The sequence below is a fragment of the Mobula hypostoma genome, chromosome 5 (genome assembly GCF_963921235.1).
Source record: "Mobula hypostoma chromosome 5, sMobHyp1.1, whole genome shotgun sequence".
Lineage (NCBI taxonomy): Eukaryota > Metazoa > Chordata > Chondrichthyes > Myliobatiformes > Myliobatidae > Mobula > Mobula hypostoma.
Genome location: NC_086101.1, coordinates 115,048,827 through 115,071,126, shown reverse-complemented (window position 1 = coordinate 115,071,126; position 22,300 = coordinate 115,048,827). Strand labels below are relative to the sequence as shown.

General features: G+C 43.9%; 1 protein-coding gene across 1 annotated transcript in view; it reads left to right on the top strand.

Annotated features, from left to right (window-relative positions):
* LOC134346945 (IgGFc-binding protein-like) overlaps window positions 1–22,300 on the top strand; it is a 235,050-nt gene that overhangs the window by 125,217 nt on the left and 87,533 nt on the right. The window contains exons 62-68 of the mRNA XM_063048829.1: window positions 423–664; window positions 3,612–3,760; window positions 7,207–7,335; window positions 14,816–14,954; window positions 16,492–16,633; window positions 18,269–18,465; window positions 21,481–21,622. Coding sequence (XP_062904899.1) covers window positions 423–664; window positions 3,612–3,760; window positions 7,207–7,335; window positions 14,816–14,954; window positions 16,492–16,633; window positions 18,269–18,465; window positions 21,481–21,622 — 1,140 coding nt within the window. The remainder of the gene's footprint in view (window positions 1–422; window positions 665–3,611; window positions 3,761–7,206; window positions 7,336–14,815; window positions 14,955–16,491; window positions 16,634–18,268; window positions 18,466–21,480; window positions 21,623–22,300) is intronic.

Below are 22,300 nucleotides of genomic sequence, written 5' to 3'. Positions count from 1 at the left end.
AAGAGAAATTTGGATAGGTACATGGATGGAAAGGGTACAGAGGGCTATAGTACAGGTGAAGGCCACATTTTCAAATCACATCGGGGTCACCAATGTAGGTTTTCACAAATAAAACGACTTGAGGCATTTTATGTTTAAGAAAAATTGTTACAACTTATTCATTGTACTCCAAACACTGAACACAATAAGCACAGTACCAGAACTTCACGTAATATGTCAATACGTTAAACCAGCCCTTAAAGTGAACCCCAACTCAATGTCGGCGGTTGTGAATTATGTATATTTCCACCAGTTACATTACCCTGCACAGGTCGATGTAGGGTACTCCCAACTGTCCACTAGTTCCAACGTGTCTGAAGAAAGTCCTCTGCTGTTGGAAGTGTGGACTTAACCCACCTCACTCTGTCCATCTCCCCTCTCAGGCTCATCCACCTGCACCGCATCCGGAGACCCCCACTACACCTCCTTCGACAAGAGGAAGTTCAACTTCCAGGGCAACTGCACTTACGTGTTGGCCAAGCCCTGTAACTCCAGTCTGACCCCGTTCACCGTGTACACGGCCAACGAGCATCGCAACGGAGTGAAGACAGTGTCATATGTCAAAGCGGTTCATGTCAGCGTCTACGGCATCACCGTGTCAGTGCTCAGGAACAAGATTGTCCAGGTGAGGAAGCTTGCCTTTCCATTTTTGACTCTATTGTGTATGGCAGTAGGCCGATGGATTGTGGCGGGGTGAGCAGATTGGTGGCTGTAGAGTAAAGGAGGAGATCAGAAGCTTGTTCAACGTCTTGGCTAGGTTGTGGCTTCCCTGAATGGAAAGCTGTTCTGAGCTTCAGGTCTTGCCTAGCTTTCCCAATTCCATGCTTTCTGTCCCGTTGTCACACTGCATCTTCAGATCCAAGCACAGGATCAACAAAATTAGGAATTTTATTAACAAAACAGTTGAACTTTCAAAGTGTTGGATAACTCAGCCCAAACTTCACTAGGCAAGGATCAGGACAACTGAGCCAATGAGGGGCAAGCACTGCCCCTTTAAATACGCTCCAGGGAATGAAAGAATCTGTGCCCAGCTGATAAGACCCCAGACTAATTACAAGCTAACAAGTAACTATTCTAATCAGAGACTAAAGTCGAAGAATATTTAATTGGATACCTGTAAAGTCTCGGAGAAGTAATCAAAGACAACTGCAACTTAAATGACCTAACAATAACACATACAAAAGCCCAAAACACAACATTACAGCTAATTGTAATTAATAAAATGCAGAGACTACAAAAAAAAACTCATCAGCAAAAAACTCAGAGCCCTCAGAATAGTCAACCAACGAGCCGAGGTGGTAACACCCATATCACGTTTGAGACCTGTGCTTCGTCCAGACACTATGCCTGTTCTGCATTCTGGCTAAATACCCACTTTATCAGAATCATTTACCTCATCTGAAGGGATATTTTCACTGACATTCCCAAGATTTACGAAAATTCAGCACAGTAGATGGAAGCAACTGTAACTGAAGAAACCCAATAGGAAGCAAGACAGACTGTATTTGACTGCAGGGCAGTATTTACCCAAAGAGCCCTGGCAAAACTGAAATTTATGGGAAGCGTGAGCAATGGTCATACCTTGCACAAAATAAAATTCAATGGTTCAGAGATTCCATTTAATATCAGAGAATGTATACAGTATACAACTTGAAATTCTTACTATTCACAGACATCCATGAAAACAGAAGAAAACTCCAAAGAATAAATGACAGAAAAATGTTAGAACCCCAAAGCCCACCTCTTCCTCCAACACAAAAGCAGTAGCCCTCCCCTCACGCGCTCTCCCCGCCTGCCTCAGCACCCCCACCACCCGCCATTCAAGTAATAGCAAAGCCCCCAAAGAAACCGTGATCGAGAGTCCATCAAAAGCCACTGTACACCCCAATGTTTGATATCCCACACTAACGAGCGAGAGGTATCACTCCTGCCACAGCAGCTTGCTGTTGGACTCCCCTCAATGTTACAGTCTGTGCTGTTGCTTTTTCGAGCTCCCACCAACTTGAGAGCAGCAGCAAACTCTCTCTCTCTCACCACCGATGAGGTCATTGGAGATCAGTTATCCAATCCATGAAAGTTATGGATATGCTCCGGAGGAGACAGAGCTGGACCCAGCCGTGTTCATCAGTAACCTTCTTTCCCTCACCTAAGGTCTCTAAAGTGATGATGTCAGCTGACGATTGCACTGTTCAATCCCATCTGTAATCCTCAAGAAAATAAACCAGGCCATGGCATCATGCAGCAAGATTTTCAAGCACGGGCTCCTAAAAGGTTCAAAGGTTCATTTATTCTCAAAGTGTGTATGCGGTATACAATTCTGAGATATGTCTTCTCCAGATAGCCAGGGAACAAAGAAAACCATCAACCCCACCCCTCCGCACAAAAAAGAATAGCAACCCAATCATCAACCCCCCAAACCCCCTTCCCCCACACAAAACGGAACAAGAACATCGACCCCAAACCCACTCCCCTCACACAAAAAAATGAGAAAGAACGGGCAAAAAACACAGAATGTAAGAAGCATAAGACTGAAAAAGTCCACACACCATAAACTGATGCATAAACGCAGAACCTCAGAGACATCATCGACAGAGAGAGACGCCACTCGAACACAGAGGCCTACCCTCCGGCCGCAGTGACAGGCCGCCACACAGGCTCCTCTCCATCAGCAATCAGAAGGCAGGCAGTCGGCGCTGAACCCTCACTCGCCTTCCGCGTTGGCCTCGATGTTTCGATCTTCCTCAATGCTTTAATTGCCAAAAGTGGGCATCTAACATTCACGCCTCAAAAATGAAAGAATTTACAATCTCAACAACCGGCCTATCCTTGTTATTCAATGATGGAGGTCAGCGTTCTCCAGAAATTCAACTGCACCAGCCCCTGAACCACTGATCAAGCTCAGTATCCCATCACGAACAGCTCGTTGCTTGATGCCCAAAGTCTATCCATCATCTTACCAGACACATGAAGAGTGTGGCGGAATATACTGCAGTTTACTCCTTCCAAACTGGGTGCCATGGTGGCATGGCACTATTACAGCTCGGGGCATTGGAGTTCAGAGTTCAGTTCCAACATCATCTGTAAGGAGTCTGTACATCCTTCCCATCGAATGCTTGGGTTTTCTCAGGGTGTCCTGGTTTCCTCCCAAAGTCCATAGGCATAGCAGTTGATAGGTTAATTGGCCTTTGCAAAATTATTTATTTATTTGTTTGTTTTATTGAGATACAGTCCTGTAAGCCACATTGCCCAGCAACCCCCCGATTTAACCCTAGCCTAATCACAGGACAATTTGCAGTGACCGATTAATGTACGCCTTTGGGCTGTGTGAGGAAACCGGAGCACCCGGAGGAAACCCACGTGATCACAGGGAGAACATACAAACACCCTACAGGCAGCGGAGGGAATTGAACCTGGGTCACCCGTACTGTAAAGCATTGTGATTGTCCTGTGATTAGGCAAGGGTTAAATCATGGGCAGCATGGCTATAAGGACTAGAAGAGCCCACTTTTTGAAAAAATAGGTAAATGAGTGAATTAATGAGTGAACTAGCTATTTTGTTTTGCTTCCCTCAGGTTGATGGAAAGACGGTCACTGTTCCTCATCATCCGGTCACCGGACTGTCAGTCAAATTATCTGGCAAGCATATTATTATAGAAACAGACTTTGGTCTGACTGTGAGATACGATGGCAGGCACCACGCAGAAGTTAAGGTTCTGAGAAGGTGGGTACGCTCCATTTGAAAATGAGAGGCATGGAGTTGGAGGGTTACAGATTTTGTCTATTCTGTCAATTCTTTTGCATTCTTTGATAGAAACTAAGTACCACTGTACCATTGATGGTCTTCAGGGATGGTTCATTCATTATGTGCCATGTCATATGATATGGCTACTCATGGTCTATGGCCATGATTGTTATTGGCAAATTGTTCTACAGAAGTGGCTGCCATTGCCTTCTTCTGGGTAGTGTCTTTACAAGACAGGTGACCCCAGTCATTATCAATACTGGGTCTTGTGATATGCATTGGCTGCTCGTACGACCATCCATCACCTGCTCCCATGGCTTCACATGACCCTGATCGAGGGCTAAGCAGGTGCTACACCTTGCCCAAGGGTGACCTGCAGGCTAGCGGAGGGAAGGAGCACCTTACACCTCCTTTGGTGGAGACGCATCTCCACCCTGCCACCCTTCTTAAGGGATAGCAAGAGATAAAAACAAAAAACAGGAGGGAAACATAAAGAAAAACAGAAATGAAATATTCTGCAAATGCTGGAAATCCTGTCAGGCAGCAGGTCTGAAGGTAGGTCTAGGCCTAAAACATTGACTGTTTATTCCTGCCTATAGATGCTGCCTTATGTGATGAGTTCCTCCAGCATTTGTGCAGGTTACAGGGAATTAAGTTGTTGATAGTGGGCATAGTGCAAATCAAAGAGCTTTCCACAGATGTTGCCTGACCTGCTGAGTTCTTCCAGCATGTGTGTGTTGCTCTGAATATCCAGTATCTGCAGTTTCTTGTGTTTATGAGTTTTATGGTAAATGGTTTGGGCCAATACAGTGGGCGGTGTGGCATGAGTCAGTGTTACACTGAGGGATGTGGGACAGATTACTACGTTGGAAAGTGTATGGTCATGCACTTTGGTAGAAGAAATAAAAGGGCAGGCTATTATTTAGATGGGGAGAGAATTCAAAATGCAGAGTTGCAAAGGGACTTGGGAGTCTTTGTGCAGGATACCCTAAAGGTTAACCTCCAGGTGGAATGGTTTGTGAAGAAGGCAAATGCAATATTGGCATTCATTTCTAGAGGTATAGAATATAAGAGCAGGGATGTGATGTTGAGGCTCTATAACGCACTGGTGAGACCACACTTGGAGCATTGTGTGCAGTTTGGGGCTCCTTATTTTAGAAAGGATATGCTGACATTAGAGAGAGTTCAGAGAAGATTCACGAGAATGATTCCAGGAATCAGTCCTGATTCCTGTATTTAAAGTTACCATATGAGGAACGTTTGGCAGCTCTTGGGCTGTATTCCCTGGAGTTCAGGAGAATGAGGGGGGATCTTATAGAAACATTCTGAATGTTAAGAGGCCTGAACAGTTTAGATATGGCAAAGTTATTTCCCATGATAGGGGAATGTAGGACAAGAGGGCGCGACTTCAGGATTGAAGGACGTTCATTTAAAACAGAGATGTGGAGAAATTACTTTAGTCGGAGGGTAGTAAAGCTGTGGAATTTGTTGCCACGAGCAGCTGTGGAGGCCAAGTCATTTACGGCAGAGATAGATAGGTTCTTGATTAGCCAGGGCATCAAAGTGTATGGGGAGAAGGCAGGGGAGTGGAGATGACTGGAAGAATTGGATCAGCCCATGATTGAATAGCGGAACAGACTCGATGGGCTGAATAGCCTACTTCTGCTCCTATAACTTATGGTCTTATGTTGCTCCTCCAATCTGAGTGTGGATTCATCATGGCAGTAGAGGAGGCCATGGACTAATATGTCAGAATGTGAAATGGAATTAAAATGGGTGGCCACTAGGAGGTCCCGCTTTTTCTGGCAGACAGAGCATAGGTGCTCAGCTAAGTGATCTTCCAATCTACGTTGGGTCTCACCGATACATAGGATGCCACACCGAGAGCACTAGATATAGTAGATGATCCCAACAGACTCACAAGTAGAGTGTCTTCTCCCATGGATGGACTGTCCAGGGCCTTGAATGGTAGTGAGGGAGAAGGTGTAGGAGCAGGTGTAGCACTTGTTCCACTTGCAAGTGCCAGGAGGGAGATCATTGGGGAGGGACGAATAGACAAGAGAGTCGCGTAGGGAGTGATCCCTGTGGAAAGCATGAACTGGGGGAAATGAAAGATGTGCTTGCTGGTGGGATCCCATTGGAGATGGTAGAAGTTACAGAGAATTGAATGCAGTGGGAGAAGCAGTCAACTGAATGTGCGTACAGATGGTACGAGTCGAGGAGCTTGAAAATGGATCTGGAAGGTACAAGATGGCAGCAAAGACATGTTTCCAGGAAGGAACACACATCAAAGTTGCTGGTGAATGCAGCAGGCCAGGCAGCATCTCCAGGAAGAGGTACAGTCGATGTTTCAGGCCGAGACCCTTTGTCAGGACTAACTGAAGGAAGAGTTAGTAAGAGATTTGAAAGTGGGAGGGGGAGGGGGAGATCCAAAATGATAGGAGAAGACAGGAGGGGGAGGGATGGAGCCAAGAGCTGGACAGGTGATTGGCAAAGGGGATATGAGAGGATCATGGGACAGGACGCCCGCTGAGAAAGACAAGGGGGGGGTATAGTCAGAGGGACAGAGGGAGAAAAAGGAGAGTGAGAGAAAGAATGTGTGTATAAAAATAAATAACGGATGGGGTACGAGGGGGAGGGGGGGCATTAGCGGAAGTTAGAGAAGTCGTTGTTCATGCCATCAGGTTGGAGGCTACCCAGAGGGAATATAAGGTGTTGTTCCTCCAACCTGAGTGTGGCTTCATCTTTACAGTAGAGGAGGCCATGGATAGACATGTCAGAATGGGAATGGGATGTGGAATTAAAATGTGTGGCCACTGGGAGATCCTGCTTTCTCTGGCGGACAGAGCGTAGGTGTTCAGCAAAGCGGTCTCCCAGTCTGCGTCGGGTCTTGCCAATATATAGAAGGTCACATCGGGAGCACCGGACGCAGTATATCACCCCAAATTATTCTCCGTAACTTCCGCCACCTCCAACGGGATCCCACCACTAAGCACATCTTTCCCTCCCCCCCCCCCCCGCTTTCCGCAGGGATCGCTCCCTACGCGACTCCCTTGTCCATTCGTCCCCCCCATCCCTCCCCACTGATCTCCCTCCTGGCACTTATCCTTGTAAGCGGAACAAGTGCTACACATGCCCTTACACTTCCTCCCTTGCCACCATTCAGGGCCCCAGACTGTCCTTCCAGGTGAGGCCGAGAGGAAGAAGCTGTTCCTGAATCACTGAGTCTGTGCCTTCAGGCTTCTGCACCTCCTCCCTGACGGTAACAATGAGAAGAGAGCATGACCAGAGTGATGGGGGTCCTTAATGATGAATGCCATCTTTTTGAGTCATCGCTCCTTGAAGATATCCTGGATCCATCTTCAAGGAACGATGCCTAATTGCTCTTCCTATTACTCTTCCTAATGCCCTGTGTCTCTGTACAGCTATGCTGGCCAGCTATGTGGTTTGTGTGGTGACTACAACGGAATCCCCAGTGACGACTTCAGGACTCCTGAGGGTCAGATCGTGAAGAATGTCAATGACTTTGGCAACAGCTGGAATGTGGATAAGAAGTAAGAGTCCATTTGACTGTTCATCCTTTCCTCATGATCACAGTCTTGTGTAAAGTATAGTCTTGTGCACCGCTTTACAATTCACCATTAGTAATTCAATCCTGTTCAATTCAGAATCAGAATCAGGTTTAATATCACCGGAATGTGTCATGAAGTTTGTTGTCTTTGCAGCAGCAGTACAATACGACACATAATAATTGAGAAAAAACTGTGAATTACAGTATGTGTATATATTAAATAGATAAATAAGTAGTACAAAAATAGAGATAAGAAAGTAGTGAGGTAGTGTTCATGGGTTCAATGTCCAGTCAGCAATCTGATGACAGAGGGGAAGAAGCTGTTCCTGAATCGTTGAGTGTGTGCCTTCAGTCTCGTGTACCTCCTTCCTGATGGTAGAAATGAGAAAAGGGCAGGATGAAGGGGGTCCATAGGAGTATCGCTCCTTGAAGATGTCCTGAATATTACACAGGCTAGTGCCCATGATGGAGCTGACTGAATTTACAACTCTCTGCAGCTTACTTCTATCTTGTTCCCCCACCCCCATACCAGAGAGTGATGCAGCCAGTCAAAATGCTCTGCACGGTACATTGGTAGAAATTTGTGAGTGTCTTTGGTGACATACCAAATCTCCTCAAACCCCTAATGAAATAGAACCACTGCCATCTCTTCTTTGTAACTGCATTGATATGTTGGTCCCAGGATAGATCCTCAGAGATATTGACACCAGGAACTTGAAGTTGCTCACTCTTTCCACTTCTGATCCCTCTGAGGACTGGTGTGTGTTCCCTTTCTGAAGTCCACAATCAGTTCTTTGGTCTTATTCATGCTGAGTGCAAGGTTGTTGCTACGACACCACTCAACCAGCTGATCTGTCTTGCTCCTGTATACTGTCACATCACCATCTGCAATTCTGCCAACAATAAGTTCTATCATCAGCAAATTTACAGATGGCATTTGGACTGTACTTGCTGGTCAAGGACTAAATCCTCAATTTGCAAAACATTTTGTCATATCTCCAGTGTTATAACTGTAGGGATATACTCTATATTCTGACAGTAATTATCCTATCTAGGTAGGCACTGGCACCCTGACTGTAGCTACAGGAAGAATAAATACAAACACAGATCAGAATCAGGTTTAATGTCACCCGCATATGTCACAAAATTTGTTGTTATGCAGCAACAATCACTTACTGCCCGTTATGCCATTAGTGTTTAGATTAGTTGTGAAGGTCCCCTAGCCCTGGTGGTGTCCACGGCTTCCTTCATCGTGTCAGTAGCTTCCTCCCAGTTTTCACTACTGTCAGTCATGCAAGTCCCAGGTGGAGACTCAGGAATACCGTTGCACTCAGATGTAGAAGGATTCTTCGTTGCTGTTTCAGTAACAATTTTGTCTTTCCAGTCAGGGTTGTTAACTCTCAACTGTACCCCCAAACCTAGAGGACCAATGGACCACTCTCAGTCTGGCCTCTACCTTTTGACCTGTTTGGCATGGGTGACCCTACCAGGAGCCAAAGCATAAAGCCCCGACTCCAGCCAACATAGCTCTCCAGCTATGCAAGCCTCTAAAACCTATGACAAGATTGAGGTAGTGTTCTTGGGTTCACAGTCCTGGATGTTGGGGAGGCTAATGGCCACAATGACACTACATATTGATTGTATTGGTTACAGGATGTGCAGTATTACAGGTTACAGATTAGAGTATTCAGGCTTTGGCTCAACAGGCTTGGGCAAGAACAGGCTTTGACAAGCACAGACATAGGCTCTAAGTGAGTTTCCAGTAAGATTTTTTTCTGTTAATACATAGCTAGTGCTCTGAGAATGGGTCCAGAGTTAGTGGTATATTCCTTGTGTAAGATGTGGGAACTTTGGGAGACCTCCAGTCTCACTGATAACTACATCTATACAAAGTGCGTTGAGATGCGGCTCCTCAGAGACTGTAAAGGAACTGGGAGATGCAGCTCCATGACCCTTGGTTTGTACAGGAGAATGAGGAGGTGATAGATAGGAGCTAGAGGGAGGTACAGCAGTCACCCTTAAGTTGTAGGAGACAAGTACTGGGGTGACTGTCAAGAGATGGAAAGAGAATAGGCAACCAGTGCAGAGCACCCCTGTGGCCAATCCCCTCAATACTAAATATACCACTTTGGATACCATTGGGGATGGACGACTTACCGGGTAGAAGCCACAGCGAGCAGATCTCTGGCAGAGTCTGGATCTGTGGCTCAGGAGGAAAGAGTGTAGAAGAGGTGAGTTGTAGTGATAGGGGATTCGTTAGTTAGGAGAACAGAAAGGAGGTTGTGTGGGCAAGAATGAGATTGGCAGATGGTTTGTTGTCTCCTGGGTACCAGGATCAGGGACATCTCGGATTGAGTCCACAGCATTCTGAAGTGGAAGGGTGAGCAGCCAGAGGTCATGGTCCACATCGGTACCAATGCCATGAGTAGGATGGGTGATGAGGTCCTGCAAAGTGAATTCAGGGAGTTAGGTGATAAGTTAAAGGACAGGAACTCCGGGAATGTGATCTCAGCATTTCTACCTGTGCCATGTGCTAGTGAGGCCAGAACTGGAAAGATCGTTTCGTTTAACACATAGCTAAGGAGTTGGTGTAGGAAGGATGGTTTCATATTTTTGGATCACTGGGCTCTCTTCTAGGGAAGTTGGGATCTATACAGAAGGAGCAGTTTGCTCATGAACTGGAGGGGGACTAATATCCCAGCAGGAAGGTTTGCTAGTGCTGCACAGGGGGCTTCAAACTAGAGTTGCGGGGAGACAGGAACCAGAGTGCCAGGGCAGATAATGGAGTGGTTATGGAGAAAAGTCTTGTTAAGCCTACATGCAAAGTCGGGAATCAAAAGGTTGAGCATGGTAAGTCTAATGTTCTGAGCTGTGTATATTTCAATGCAAGGAGTATTATATGAAAGGTGGATGAGCTTAGGGCATGGATCAGCACATGGAGTTATGATATTGTAGCCATGAGGAGCAGGACTGGCAGCTCAATAATCCAGGGTTCCATTGTTTCAGATGTGACAGAACAGTAAGGGTTAAGGAAGAAGAGGTGGTGTTACTAGTCAGGGAACATGTCAGGGAACATGTCTTGGCAATGCTCAGCTAGGACAGACTGGAGAACTGTCTTGTCAGGCTTTATGTGTGGAACCGAGGAATAAGAAAGGTATGAGCAGGTTAATAGGATTATATTATAGACCACCCAACAGGATTGAGAAGAGGAAAGTTATAGAGAGATCGCATAATATTGCAAGTAAGTTTCTGAGAGTAGGTGATTTTAACTTTCCACATATTGACTGAGATTCCCATACTGTAAAAGGGCTGGATCGGAAAGAGGTCAAATGTGTTCAGTAAAGTTTCCTTAATCAGTGCATAGAAGTCCCAAATAGAGAGATGGCGATACTAGATCTCTTGTTAGGGATGAGACAGGGCAGATGACAGAAATTTGTGTAGGGGAACACTTTGCATCCAGTGATCATAATGCCATTAGTTTCAAGATAATTATGGGAAAGGATAAGTCTAGTCCTCAGGCTGAGATTCTAAATTGCAGAGAGGCCACTTTTGATGGTATCAGAAAGAACCTGGCAAGTGTGGATTGGGACAGGTTGTTTTCTGGTAAAGGTGTACTTGGGAAATGAGAGGCCTTCAAAAGTGAAATTTTCAGAGTACAGAGTTTGTACATTCCTGTCAGAATAAAAGGCAAGAATAACAAGTTTAGAGAACCTTTGCCAAGACATGTTCCCTGACTAGTAACACCACCACTTCTTCCTTAACCCTTACTGTTCTGTCACATCTGAAACAATGGAACCCTGGATTATTGAGCTGCCAGTCCTGCTCCTCATGGCTACGATAACATAACTCCATGTGCTGATCCATGCCCTAAGTTCATCCATCTTTCATACGATACTTTGGTTTCAAGAGATATTGAGGCCTGGTTAAGAAAAAGAAGGAAGTGTATAGCAGGTACAGGCAGGTTGGAACAAATGAGGTACTTGAGGATTATAAGAAATGCAAGGGAATACTTTAGAAGGAAATCAGGAGAGTTAAAAGAAGACACGAGGTTGCTCTAGCAGACAGGGTGATAGAGAATCCTAAGGGATTCTACAGATATATCAAGAGCAAAAGGATAGCAAGAGACAAAAATTGGTCCTCTGAAAGGTCAGAGTGGTAATCTACTGTATGTATGAAGCCAAAGGAGATGGGGGAGATCTTAAATGGATTTTGTGCATATTACTCAGGAGATGGACAGAGTCTGCAGATGGGAGGAAATGGACCCTCACAGATTACAGAGGAAGAGGCGTTTGCTGTCTTGAACCGTTAGTGTGGATAAATCTCCAGGGCCTGGCAAGATGTTCCTTCAGATCCCGTAGGAAGCTAGTGCGGAAATAGCAGGGGCCCTAGCAGATATATTTAAAACATCCTTAGGCATGCCTGGAGGATTAGACAATAGCTAATGTTGTTCTGCTATTTAAGAAAGGTTCAATGAATAAACCAGGAAATTAGAGGCCAGTGAGGCTGAAATTAGTAGTGGGAAAGTTATTGGAAGGAATTCCAAGGGACCAGATACGGAAGTATTTGGATTAACAGAAACTGGTAGTCAACGTGGCTTTGTATGTGGTTGGTCATGTCTAAGCAAGCTTATTGAGATTTTTGAACAAGTTACCAGGAAAGCTGATGAAGACAAGGCAGTGGATGTTGTCTACGTGTACTTTAGCAAGGCATGTGACAAGGTCCTGCATGGGAAGTATGTCAAGAAGGTCCAATCACTTGGTATTGAAGATGGATTAGATATTGGCTTTGTGAGAAAAGCCAGAGAGTGGAAGACTGAAGGCCTGTGACGAGTGGAATGCGGCAGGGATAAGTGAGTCTATTGCTGTTTGTCATCTATATCAATAATCGGGATGGTAACATGGTTAACTGGACCAGCAAGTTTGCAGATGGCACCAAGATTGGGGATGTAGTGGACAATGAGGAAGACTATCAAAGTTTGCAGTGGGATCTGGACCAGCCAGAAAAATGGGCTGCAAAATAGCAGATGGAACTTAATGCAGACAAGTGCGAGGTATTGCACTTCGGTAAGGACAACCAGGGTAGGTCCTTATTCAATCAATGGTAGGGCACTGAGGAATGCAGTAGAACAAAGGGACCTGGGAATACAGACACATAATTCACTGAAAGTGGTCTTGCTGGTAGACAGGGTCATAAAGAAAGCTTTTGGCACATTGGCCATCATAAATCAAAGTACTGAGTACTGTACAGGAGATGGGATGTTATGCTGAAGTTGTATAAGACATTGGTGATGCCTAATTTGGAGTGTTGCATACAGTTTTGGTCACCTACCTGCAGGAAACATGAAAATAAGGTTGAAAGAGTACAGAGAAAATGTACAAGGATGTTGCTGGGTCTAGAGGACCTGAGTTATAAGGGAAGATTGAATAGGTTAGGACTTTATCCTTTGGAACATAGAAGATTGAGGAGAGATTTGATAGAAGGGGTATAGATTATGAGGGGTATAGATAGGGTAAATTTAAGCAGCCTTTTTCCACTGAGGTTCGGTGGGACTATGACTGGAGGTCATGGGTTAAGGGTGAAAGGTGAAAAGTTTAAGGGGAACATGAGGGGAAGTGTCTTCACTCAGAGGGTGATGAGACTGATGAATGAGCTGCCAGCGCAAGTAGTGGATACAGGTTCAATTTCAATGTTTAAGAGAAGTTTGGATAGGTACATGGATGGCAGGGTCATGGAGGGCACACACAAACAAGAGATTCTGCAGATGCTGGAAATCTAGACCAACACACACACACAAAGTACTGGAGGAGCTTAGCAGGTCAGGCAGCATCTATGGAGGGGAATAAACAGTTGATGTTTCAGGCCAAGACCCTTAGATTCAAAAAGCATAAATACAGTAAGAGATTTATATACAAAAAAATTACAAAGTTCAAAGCAAATTCTATTATCAAAATACATATATGTCACCATATACAACTCTGATATCTATTTTCTAATGGGTATACTCAACAAATTAATAGAATATTAACTATAATAGAATCAATGAAAGACCACTCAACTAGGGTGTTCAACCAGTATGAAGAAGACAACAAACTGTGCAAATACAAGAAGAAATAGTAATAATAAATAAGCAATAAATATCGAGAACATGAGATAAAGTGCCTTGAAATTGAGTCTATTGTTATGGAACAATTCAGTGATGAGGCAATTGAAGTTACTCCCTTTGGTTTAAGAGCCCAATGGTTGAGGGGTAGTAACTGTTCCTGAACCTGGTGGTGCCAGTCCTGAGTCCCCTGTACCTTCTTCCTGATGGCAGCAGTGGGAAAAGAGCATGACCTAGGTGGGTGGGGGTTCTTGATGGTGGATGCTGTTTTTCTATGGCAGCGTTTCATATAGATCTGCTGAATGGTTGGGAGGGACTTACCTGTGATGTACTGGCCCGAATCCACTACCTTTTGGGGATTTTCCATTCAAAACATTGGTGTTCCCTTACCAGCTGTGATGTAGCCATCAATACTCCACTACACATCTATAGACGTTTGCCAAAGTTTTCGATGTCATGCCAAATCTCCTAAGGAAGTAGAGGTGCTACAGAGCTTTCCTCATGATGGCACTTAAGTGCTAGGTCTAGGACAGGACCCTCCGAAATTACAGGAAGCACAGAAATAGCAAAGATGAGGTAGATTCATCCTGGTGTTATATAAAGAGTTAATCTTATACAGGTGTGCATATCATAGGAGTCATTGGTACAATTATACAGATAGACAGTAAACAATGATGGTGTTTCTATTGGATTAACTGTAGTTACAATACATACTTACAGTGAACTACATGAGTGCAGATCTGCCTGACTGATGGAAGCTGATGTTGGATCTGGTGATTTCCAACCACAGGTTCTTTTAGGAGTCCAAGAATAAGTTGAAAACTCGCTGTTTCACGCTCGTTTACTGAAAGTTTAAAACAACGAAACAACCACAGAGCTCACGACCATAGTTTTACTACTAGGCCAAGAGCAGAAACAAAAGAACAAAGAATTTAGACTGCAATTTTTGCAGGAACAGACACTCTTATACTGAGTTAATGCAAATTACTGAGATAAGGGAGGGCCTTTTGGAAGACACACAGGTATAGCATGTCTAACACAGCCAAGGGAAAAGAAAAATGAAAGGTGATAAACTGTTATATTGTTTTGTCACCAGTAGGGGGAGTTTAATACCACATGTTGTGTGTAAAAAGAATGTTGGTGAAACTACAAACTCAGTCCTGCTAAAAACTCATTAATTCAATTAATACCTCATTAAAAATATAAAGAATAAACAATTCCAATACTGATTATGAAGGTCCCCTTCATAGAATTAACCAGTTTATGAAGATTCACCACAAAAATGTATCATTTGCACTGTGGATGGAGAGAAGATAAATTTATCAGGAATTTTGCAGGACTAAAAATATCTCTACTTTTCTAGCTGCAGCAACACTGAGATTGAAGTGACTCCTGACTGCACCGAAGATGAGGAAGAAATATATAAAGGACCCGCCTACTGCGCATTACTGTTGGATTCTCATGGTCCATTTGCGGCCTGCCACTACAAGATTGATCCCATGGTATGTGTTTACACTGGGACAGTAGATTGTGACGTGTACTTTTTGCTTGGTCTTATAACAAAGAACCAAAAAAAAACACAAGTGAATCAGTTCAAAGGCATGTTTATTGCTAGGAAGGAGAAACACCTCCTTTCCTCATGGATGTTAGGCTGCTTCTGATTTACAGCTTACAAAATTTGTTTTTTTTCCAAGTTTTCAGGCTAGTCTTTGGTTGTTATTTGTTCTGGAGGTCAGCTCCTCCACTAGTACAGCTATAGTACTCAAGGCCAGCAGTATGTCAATCTTCCTTTAGTTACACAATGAACAATGTCAAAACATTACATGCCTCTTGACACATACACGCTTAGTTTATAACAAAGCACTCTGGGATTATACAGGTTCCATCTTGTCACATTACAAGATTAAATACTTAAAAATCTCAATGTTTCGAATCTATTTCCACAGTTATATAACAATGTGATTTATGGTGTCAGCAGAGGTTCAGGGGATCACATACCCACCCAGAATCAAAGAGTTTATTTATTTATTGAGATACAGCACAGAGATAAAGCCAGCAATCCCTGAGCACCTGGAGGAAACAGAGACAGTCACTGGAAGAACATAGAAACTTCTTACAGGCAGCAGTGGTAAATGAACCCGGATCATAGGACAAAATCTCAGACCAGAAACTCAAACACAAAGTCTAAATTTCACCTCAAGTTCATCTGTCTTCCATTGTTTCTCAGCTTACTCTTGTGGTGACACTAAGTCACATGTTGGAAGACCCTACCTCAAGCACTTAAACATACAAATCTCAGTTGGCACTCTGCTAATACTGAGCAGGTGCCCCCTCCAGATATTTTGGTTGGGGAGCTTCTGGGTGGCACCAGTACACTTCTACCTCATCTTCAATGCGTGTTCAATCAGACTTCTGCCCGTGTCCATGCCAAATTTACATGCTGTCCCTGTGACCACTTGGTTTTTCCCCCAGGTGGTTTCCCCCCACCTCCCAAAGATGTGCTGGTTGGTTAATTAATTGGTTACTGTCAATTGGGGTAGTGGGTGGAGATATGTATAATGATCTTATCCAATGTTACCTATAAATGTTTTTGTAGATGTTATACTTAATTACTTACTGCCCACTACGCTGCTGGCCTTAGGACAGCAATGAAGTTCCTCCATCTCTCTATAGAAGGATTTTTCATTGCTGTTTCTATAACAATTTTGTTCGACCAGTTAGGGTTGGTAACCCTGAGCAGAACCCCCGAACCTGGAGGACTGGTGGACCACTCTTAGTCTGGCCTCTACCCTTTGACCTGTTTGGCATGGGTGACCCTACCAAAAGCCAAACATAAAGCCCTGACTCCAGCCAACATCGCTCTCCAGGTCATTGAGGAATGTAAGCCTCCAACCCCTTATCAAGCTTGTTGTCCTGTTGAAGGTTGTAGATGTTATATTTCTGGTTAATTGACATTCTCATAGAATATAGATCTTGAAGTAACAGAGGGCGCAATGTAAACTGAGTTCCTTTAATTTCAATGCTGGTTCATTTTCCCAGGCCGTTTTCAGAGACTGTGTGTATGACATGTGTGCAATGGATGGCAACAAACAGCAGCTGTGTGAAGCCCTGGAGGCCTACGTCAACCAGTGTCAGCAACGCAACATCTCCATTCAACCCTGGAGGAATGAAAGCTTCTGCCGTATGTATGGCTTGGTTTGCCACTGGGGCCCAGAGGTGTGGTTAGATGCAAATGTCACTCATGGGCTCTTCCCTAAAGTCTTTACCGTTTGGTCACTTTGTAACTCTGTTTTGATGGTGCCACCTATCATACAACTACCCACCACCACCCATGGAGATGAATTTTGACTGAAAGGCATTTGAATGACAATGTAAAGGCATTCTACACTCAAGTTGGGACTACAACTAGAGGTCATGGGTTAAGGTTGAAAGGTGAAAAGTTCAAGGGGAACATGAGGGGAAACTTCTTCACTCAGAGGGTGGTGAGAGTGTGGAACGAACTGCCAGCACGTGCATGCAGCTCAATTTCGATATTTAGGAGACATTTGGATAGTACATGGATGGTAGGGGTAAAGAGGGCTATAGTCCTGGGTGCAGGTCGATAGGAGAATATCAGCATGGATTAGAAAGGCCGAAGGACCTGTTTTTGTGCTGTATTTTTCTACGAATCTATGACTCCAAAATGGTCACCAATAGGGATTTTTTTTTAAAAAACAAATTTATTGAGCAGTGTGGTAAGAACATGGAAATCCATCCAACGGCAAATGATTTATTTGACTAGATGAAGGAAAAGATGGACAAGTTTAAGAGAGAAGGACTAAAGTATTACATGATAGATATTGCTGAGAAGCATGGAGGAGACAGGTACAGCATAAACACTGACGTGGATACCGAGCTGAATCCCTCTTTCCCATATAATCTAAATATAAAGGATATAAAAGATCATTACAGAATGTCTCTCTGGTGCTTCCGACTCCTTCTCCTCTCCCTTTTTCCCAACCATGATTCCCCTCTCCCTGCCCTCTTTGCACTCTCAGTCCACAATAGAGACCCGTATCAGAATCAGGTTTATCATCGCTCACAGATGTCTTGAAATTTGTGGGGGTTTTTGTGGCAGCAGTACAATGCAATACATAAAAATTACTACAGTACTGTGCAAAAGTCTTAGGCACCCTAATTATATATATGTGCTGTTGGATTTCCATTTATTTTCTGATCCTTAGGGTTCTTCCAGAAGTCAGGAATGACTAATCTTAATTCTAAGATTTCAGTTTATTTAAAAGTACAAAGAAACATATAAAGAGCTGAGAAATGATGCTGAGAGATGGTATGTGAAGACAAAAGATAGAAAAGAATAAAGATGGCACCTCTGAAAAATCCATCACTTTCATAGATAAGAAAAGGAAAATCCCTTAGAGATAAATTAGTTAATAGGCTACACATTTAAAACAATTACATCACTTGGGTAATATGCTAATACTTAGCCAATGAAAAATTAGAAAGGTGATAAACCATTAGTTTAGCTGCTATACTGCTTTCTGCCAGTGGGTGAGGATGAATCATCACAGACTGAAAAACACATGAGTTTGTTAAAAAGTATTATTAAATAAAAACAGTGGTTTCCAATAATGCTTAAGACTTTTGCACAGTATTGTATGTTATTGATTATTCACTAACTGGTCAGTATGTCATAAATAATTTCTGTGTGTTGAAAAATCATATCTAAAACATAAGTCAAGGAATAGAAGCATTATTAAGTATGTCCAGATGTGATTTTAATCATGATTTTGACTCTTTGGCCTTTCTCTGCCCCTAGCTCTTCATTGTCCAGTGAATAGTTATTATGAGCCTTGTGGATCTGCCTGTCCAGCCAGCTGCCTTGACCTTCAACCTCCAACATGCAATGCACCATGTCTCGAGGGGTGTCATTGCAAGAAGGGGTTTCTGCAGAGTGGGTCCCAATGTGTCCCTGAAGATCAGTGTGGCTGCTCCTACAATGGGATTTATTATCAGGTAACCTTCCAGGTTAGCTTGTAAACAGTAGTGCGAGGGAAATGGTTTTCTGAAAGGAAGGATATTTATAGTCCTTCATGCTCTTCAGATAGTCCAGCCGATCTTCAGACTTCATATTTCAAATGTATACTATATACATCCTTAAGATTCGACTCCTTACAGGCAGCCACAAAGAAACCCAATAGAACCCATTAAAAGAAAGACCGTCAAACACCCAATGTGCAGTAAAATAATGCAAAATAATCCAGATTCGGAGTATTGTGTTCAGTTTTGGTCACCAAATTACAGGAAGGATATAAATAAGGTTGAAAGAGTGCAGAGAAGGTTTACAAGGATGTTGCCGGGACTTGAGAAACTCAGTTACAGAGAAAGGTTGAATAGGTTAGGACTTTATTCCCTGGAGCATAGAAGAATGAGGGGAGATTTGATAGAGGTATATAAAATTATGATGGGTATAGATAGAGTGAATGCAAGCAGGCTTTTTCCACTGAGGCAAGGGGAGAAAAAAAACCAGAGGACATGGGTTAAGGGTGAGGGGGGAAAAGTTTAAAGGGAACATTAGGGGGGCTTCTTCACACAGAGAGTGGTGGAAGTATGGAATGAGCTGCCAGACGAGGTGGTAAATGCGGGTTCTTTTTTAACATTTAAGAATAAATTGGACAGATACATGGATGGGAGGTGTATGGAGGGATATGGTCCGTGTGCAGGTCAGTGGGACTAGGCAGAAAATGGTTCGGCACAGCCAAGAAGGGCCAAAGGGCCTGTTTCTGTGCTGTAGTTTCTATGGTTCTATGGTTCTAACTAATGAAAGTAAGCAAATAACATTCAGAACTGAAGTTCACAAAAGTGAGTTCACAGTCACGAAGCCAGCAGCCAGCTGATTCAGGAGCACATTAATTGCAGGTTACAGCCTCAGTTCAATGCTGAGACAAGTAAACCCTGTGGAGCAGCGAACTGAACCGGCTCGTCCCTCACCTCTGGTCCTTACACTCTGACCTTTTCAATCTGGCCTGGTGATTAAATTGTCCAAACCTCAGGTCATCCCTCGCTCTAGGACCTGGTCCTACCAGTTCGATATGCTCTCAGGCCCTCGATTTGGCCCGTACCCAACCATTCTAATTCGGCCCAGTGTTTAAATCAATTAAACCAAGGGTCTTTCCTCACTCTCAGGCCCTGGTCCGGGCCCCACCACCTCGACTCTGCATCACCTCTGCTCACCTTGCCTCGATTGTGCCATATCAAATCATCTCGAAGTCTGCTCCATCAATGACCAAATATTGGCTGGTGCCCTGTTCTTGGGCCTGGGCCCTTCCACCTCAATTCCACCTGTACACACCACGCTGCAACCATCTTGCACCTTGAGATTTTAGTTCCACCACAAAAATGCCAGGTTGTAGAGGTGGTTCAAAAACTCAGTTCTGAAAGGGAAGTTACAGACTATTGGTTGCAGTGATTGCTTACCAAAAAAGGTGTTATTAATAAAGTAGTTATTAGTTTTCTTTGTTGAGGATTGATGGTGAATATCGGTAGTTTGGGTTGAAGTGTTTGATGTTGCAGTGTTCACCGAGCTTGGCAAATAGCTTGCAGGAATCTCTTCTCCAGTCAACGTGACATCCTCAGTGCACAGTTTCTCTCCGGGAGTCCTTGCGTTTATGTAGCTCCCCCCACCCCCCTTCACTTGCCTTGGTCCTGATTGGCTACCCCTTCAGTTGACCTTTGAATTTTATTGGCTCACATTTTTTTGGCTCGTAGAAGTTTGTGGATGGCATCTATTTCAACATGTTTGTTTACAGAGTCATCAGAAGAGAACCACACTTGTAAAGATCCTTGTGCCTGCTTTCTGTCTGCCTGTGCCAGAATCTTCCCAGTGTCTCAGTTAAAGTAGCGTCTTCCTCGGTCCTCACGTACCAAGATCAGCGACAGTGGATTATGCCTCCATACTGCCAGTTTGTGCTCCCGTAAACAAGTTCAGAGTTCACAGTCTGTCTGTCTCGATTGATAGCTATTGGAACTAAGAATCAAGGCTAACGGATAGGTATCAGAATCAGGTTTAATATCACCAGTTTATGTTGTGAAATTTGTTGGTATGTGGCAGCAGTACATTGCAATACATGATAATAAAACTGTATTACTGTAAATATATACATATGAAATAGTTAAATTAAATAAGTAGTGTAAAATAGTGAGGTGGTGTTCAAGAGTTCAATGTCCATTCAGAAATCGGATGGCAGCGGGGAAGAAGTTGTTCCTGAATCGTTGAGTGTGTGTCTTCAGGCTCCTGTACCTCCTCCCTGATGGTAGCAGTGAGAACAGGGCATGACCTGGGTGATGCGGTTCTTTCACGATGGACAGCTGCTGTCATGCCTTCGTTGTAACTGCATCAATATCCTGGCACCAAGTTTGGTCCTCAGAGCTGTTAACATCCAGGAACTTGAAATTGCTCACTCCCTCCACTTCTGATCCCTCTATGAGGACTGGTGAGTGTTCCCTCATCTTACCCTTTCTGAAGTCCACAATCAGTTCTTTGGTTAGAGTCATGCCTTCTTTGTAGCTGGATCAATATGTTGGGCCCAGGATAGATCCTCAGGGATATTAACAGCCAGAAACTTGAAATTGCTCACTCTCTCCACTTCTGATCCCTCTATGAGGACCGATGTGTGTTCCCTCCTTTCTGAAGTCCACAATCAGTTCTTTGGTCTTATTGACATTGAGTGGTAGACTGTTGCTGCGACACCACTCATCTAGCTGGTATATCTCACTCCTGTACACCCTCTCATCACCATCTGAGATTCTTCCAACAATGGTTGCATCATCAGCAAATTTATAGATGCCTATCCGTTTTGAGCTCCCTGGGGAAAACAGGCCAGGTGCCACCTCAGTGACTGGCCATGCATAACTGGTCATTGTTGGCCAAGAAGGAAGTCTTTCCAGTCTACCCATCCAGCAATTATAGTACTGTTCAGAAGATACTGTTTACCTAAAACATTCTCTTTTTTTTGTCTCCGGTCCTGACAGCCTGGTGCTGATTTCTTTGGGCCTGACTGCTCACTGAAGTGCAAGTGCCATGGTAACAACAGCACGACCTGTGAAGCCTGGAAGTGTGGAGAGAAGGAATTCTGTGGGATATCTAATGGCCACTATGGCTGCCACCCAACAGGTAAGCGAGCTATTAATTCCCACATGTCGGTCCCTGTTGCTATCATTGCTACTATGTCATTTGGTACAGGTACTAAAAATATTTGTGAATTCCGTTCTCGGTGGCCAAGCATTTTAATTCCAATTCCTATTCCCGTTCCAACATGTCAGTCCATGGCCTCCTGTGATACGGTGAGGCCACCTTCGGGGTGGAGGAGCAACGCCTTATATTCCATCTGGGTAGCCTCCAGCCTGATGGCATGAATATCAATTTCTCCTTCCAGTAAAAAAAAATCACCCAGAGTCTCCACATGGACCACTTTACAGAATAGGTCCCCAGGGCTCAAACAGACACACCACAGTGACTAGAACAGCACACATTTGTATGACATTGTTATCATTGTAACCATATTTCAGAGGAACAATCATCTTTGAAAGTTGATGCTGAACATGAGACTTGGATGTAGGTGATGTAGAAACAAAAATATGGTCAAAGAAAAGTATTAAGGAGCATCTTGCAACAGGAGAGAGGTATAGCAAGGCTTGGACTCACTAGTCTTCCAACTCCAACAGTGGCAAAGTGTGACTCCTGATCTTGTTCCTCATCAGGCATATGTCGGCCTTCCATTAGCCTGCTCCTTTCTATGGTTGGGAATGGGCTAATAGTAGGGATTACAATCTAAGCATCATTAACCTTCAG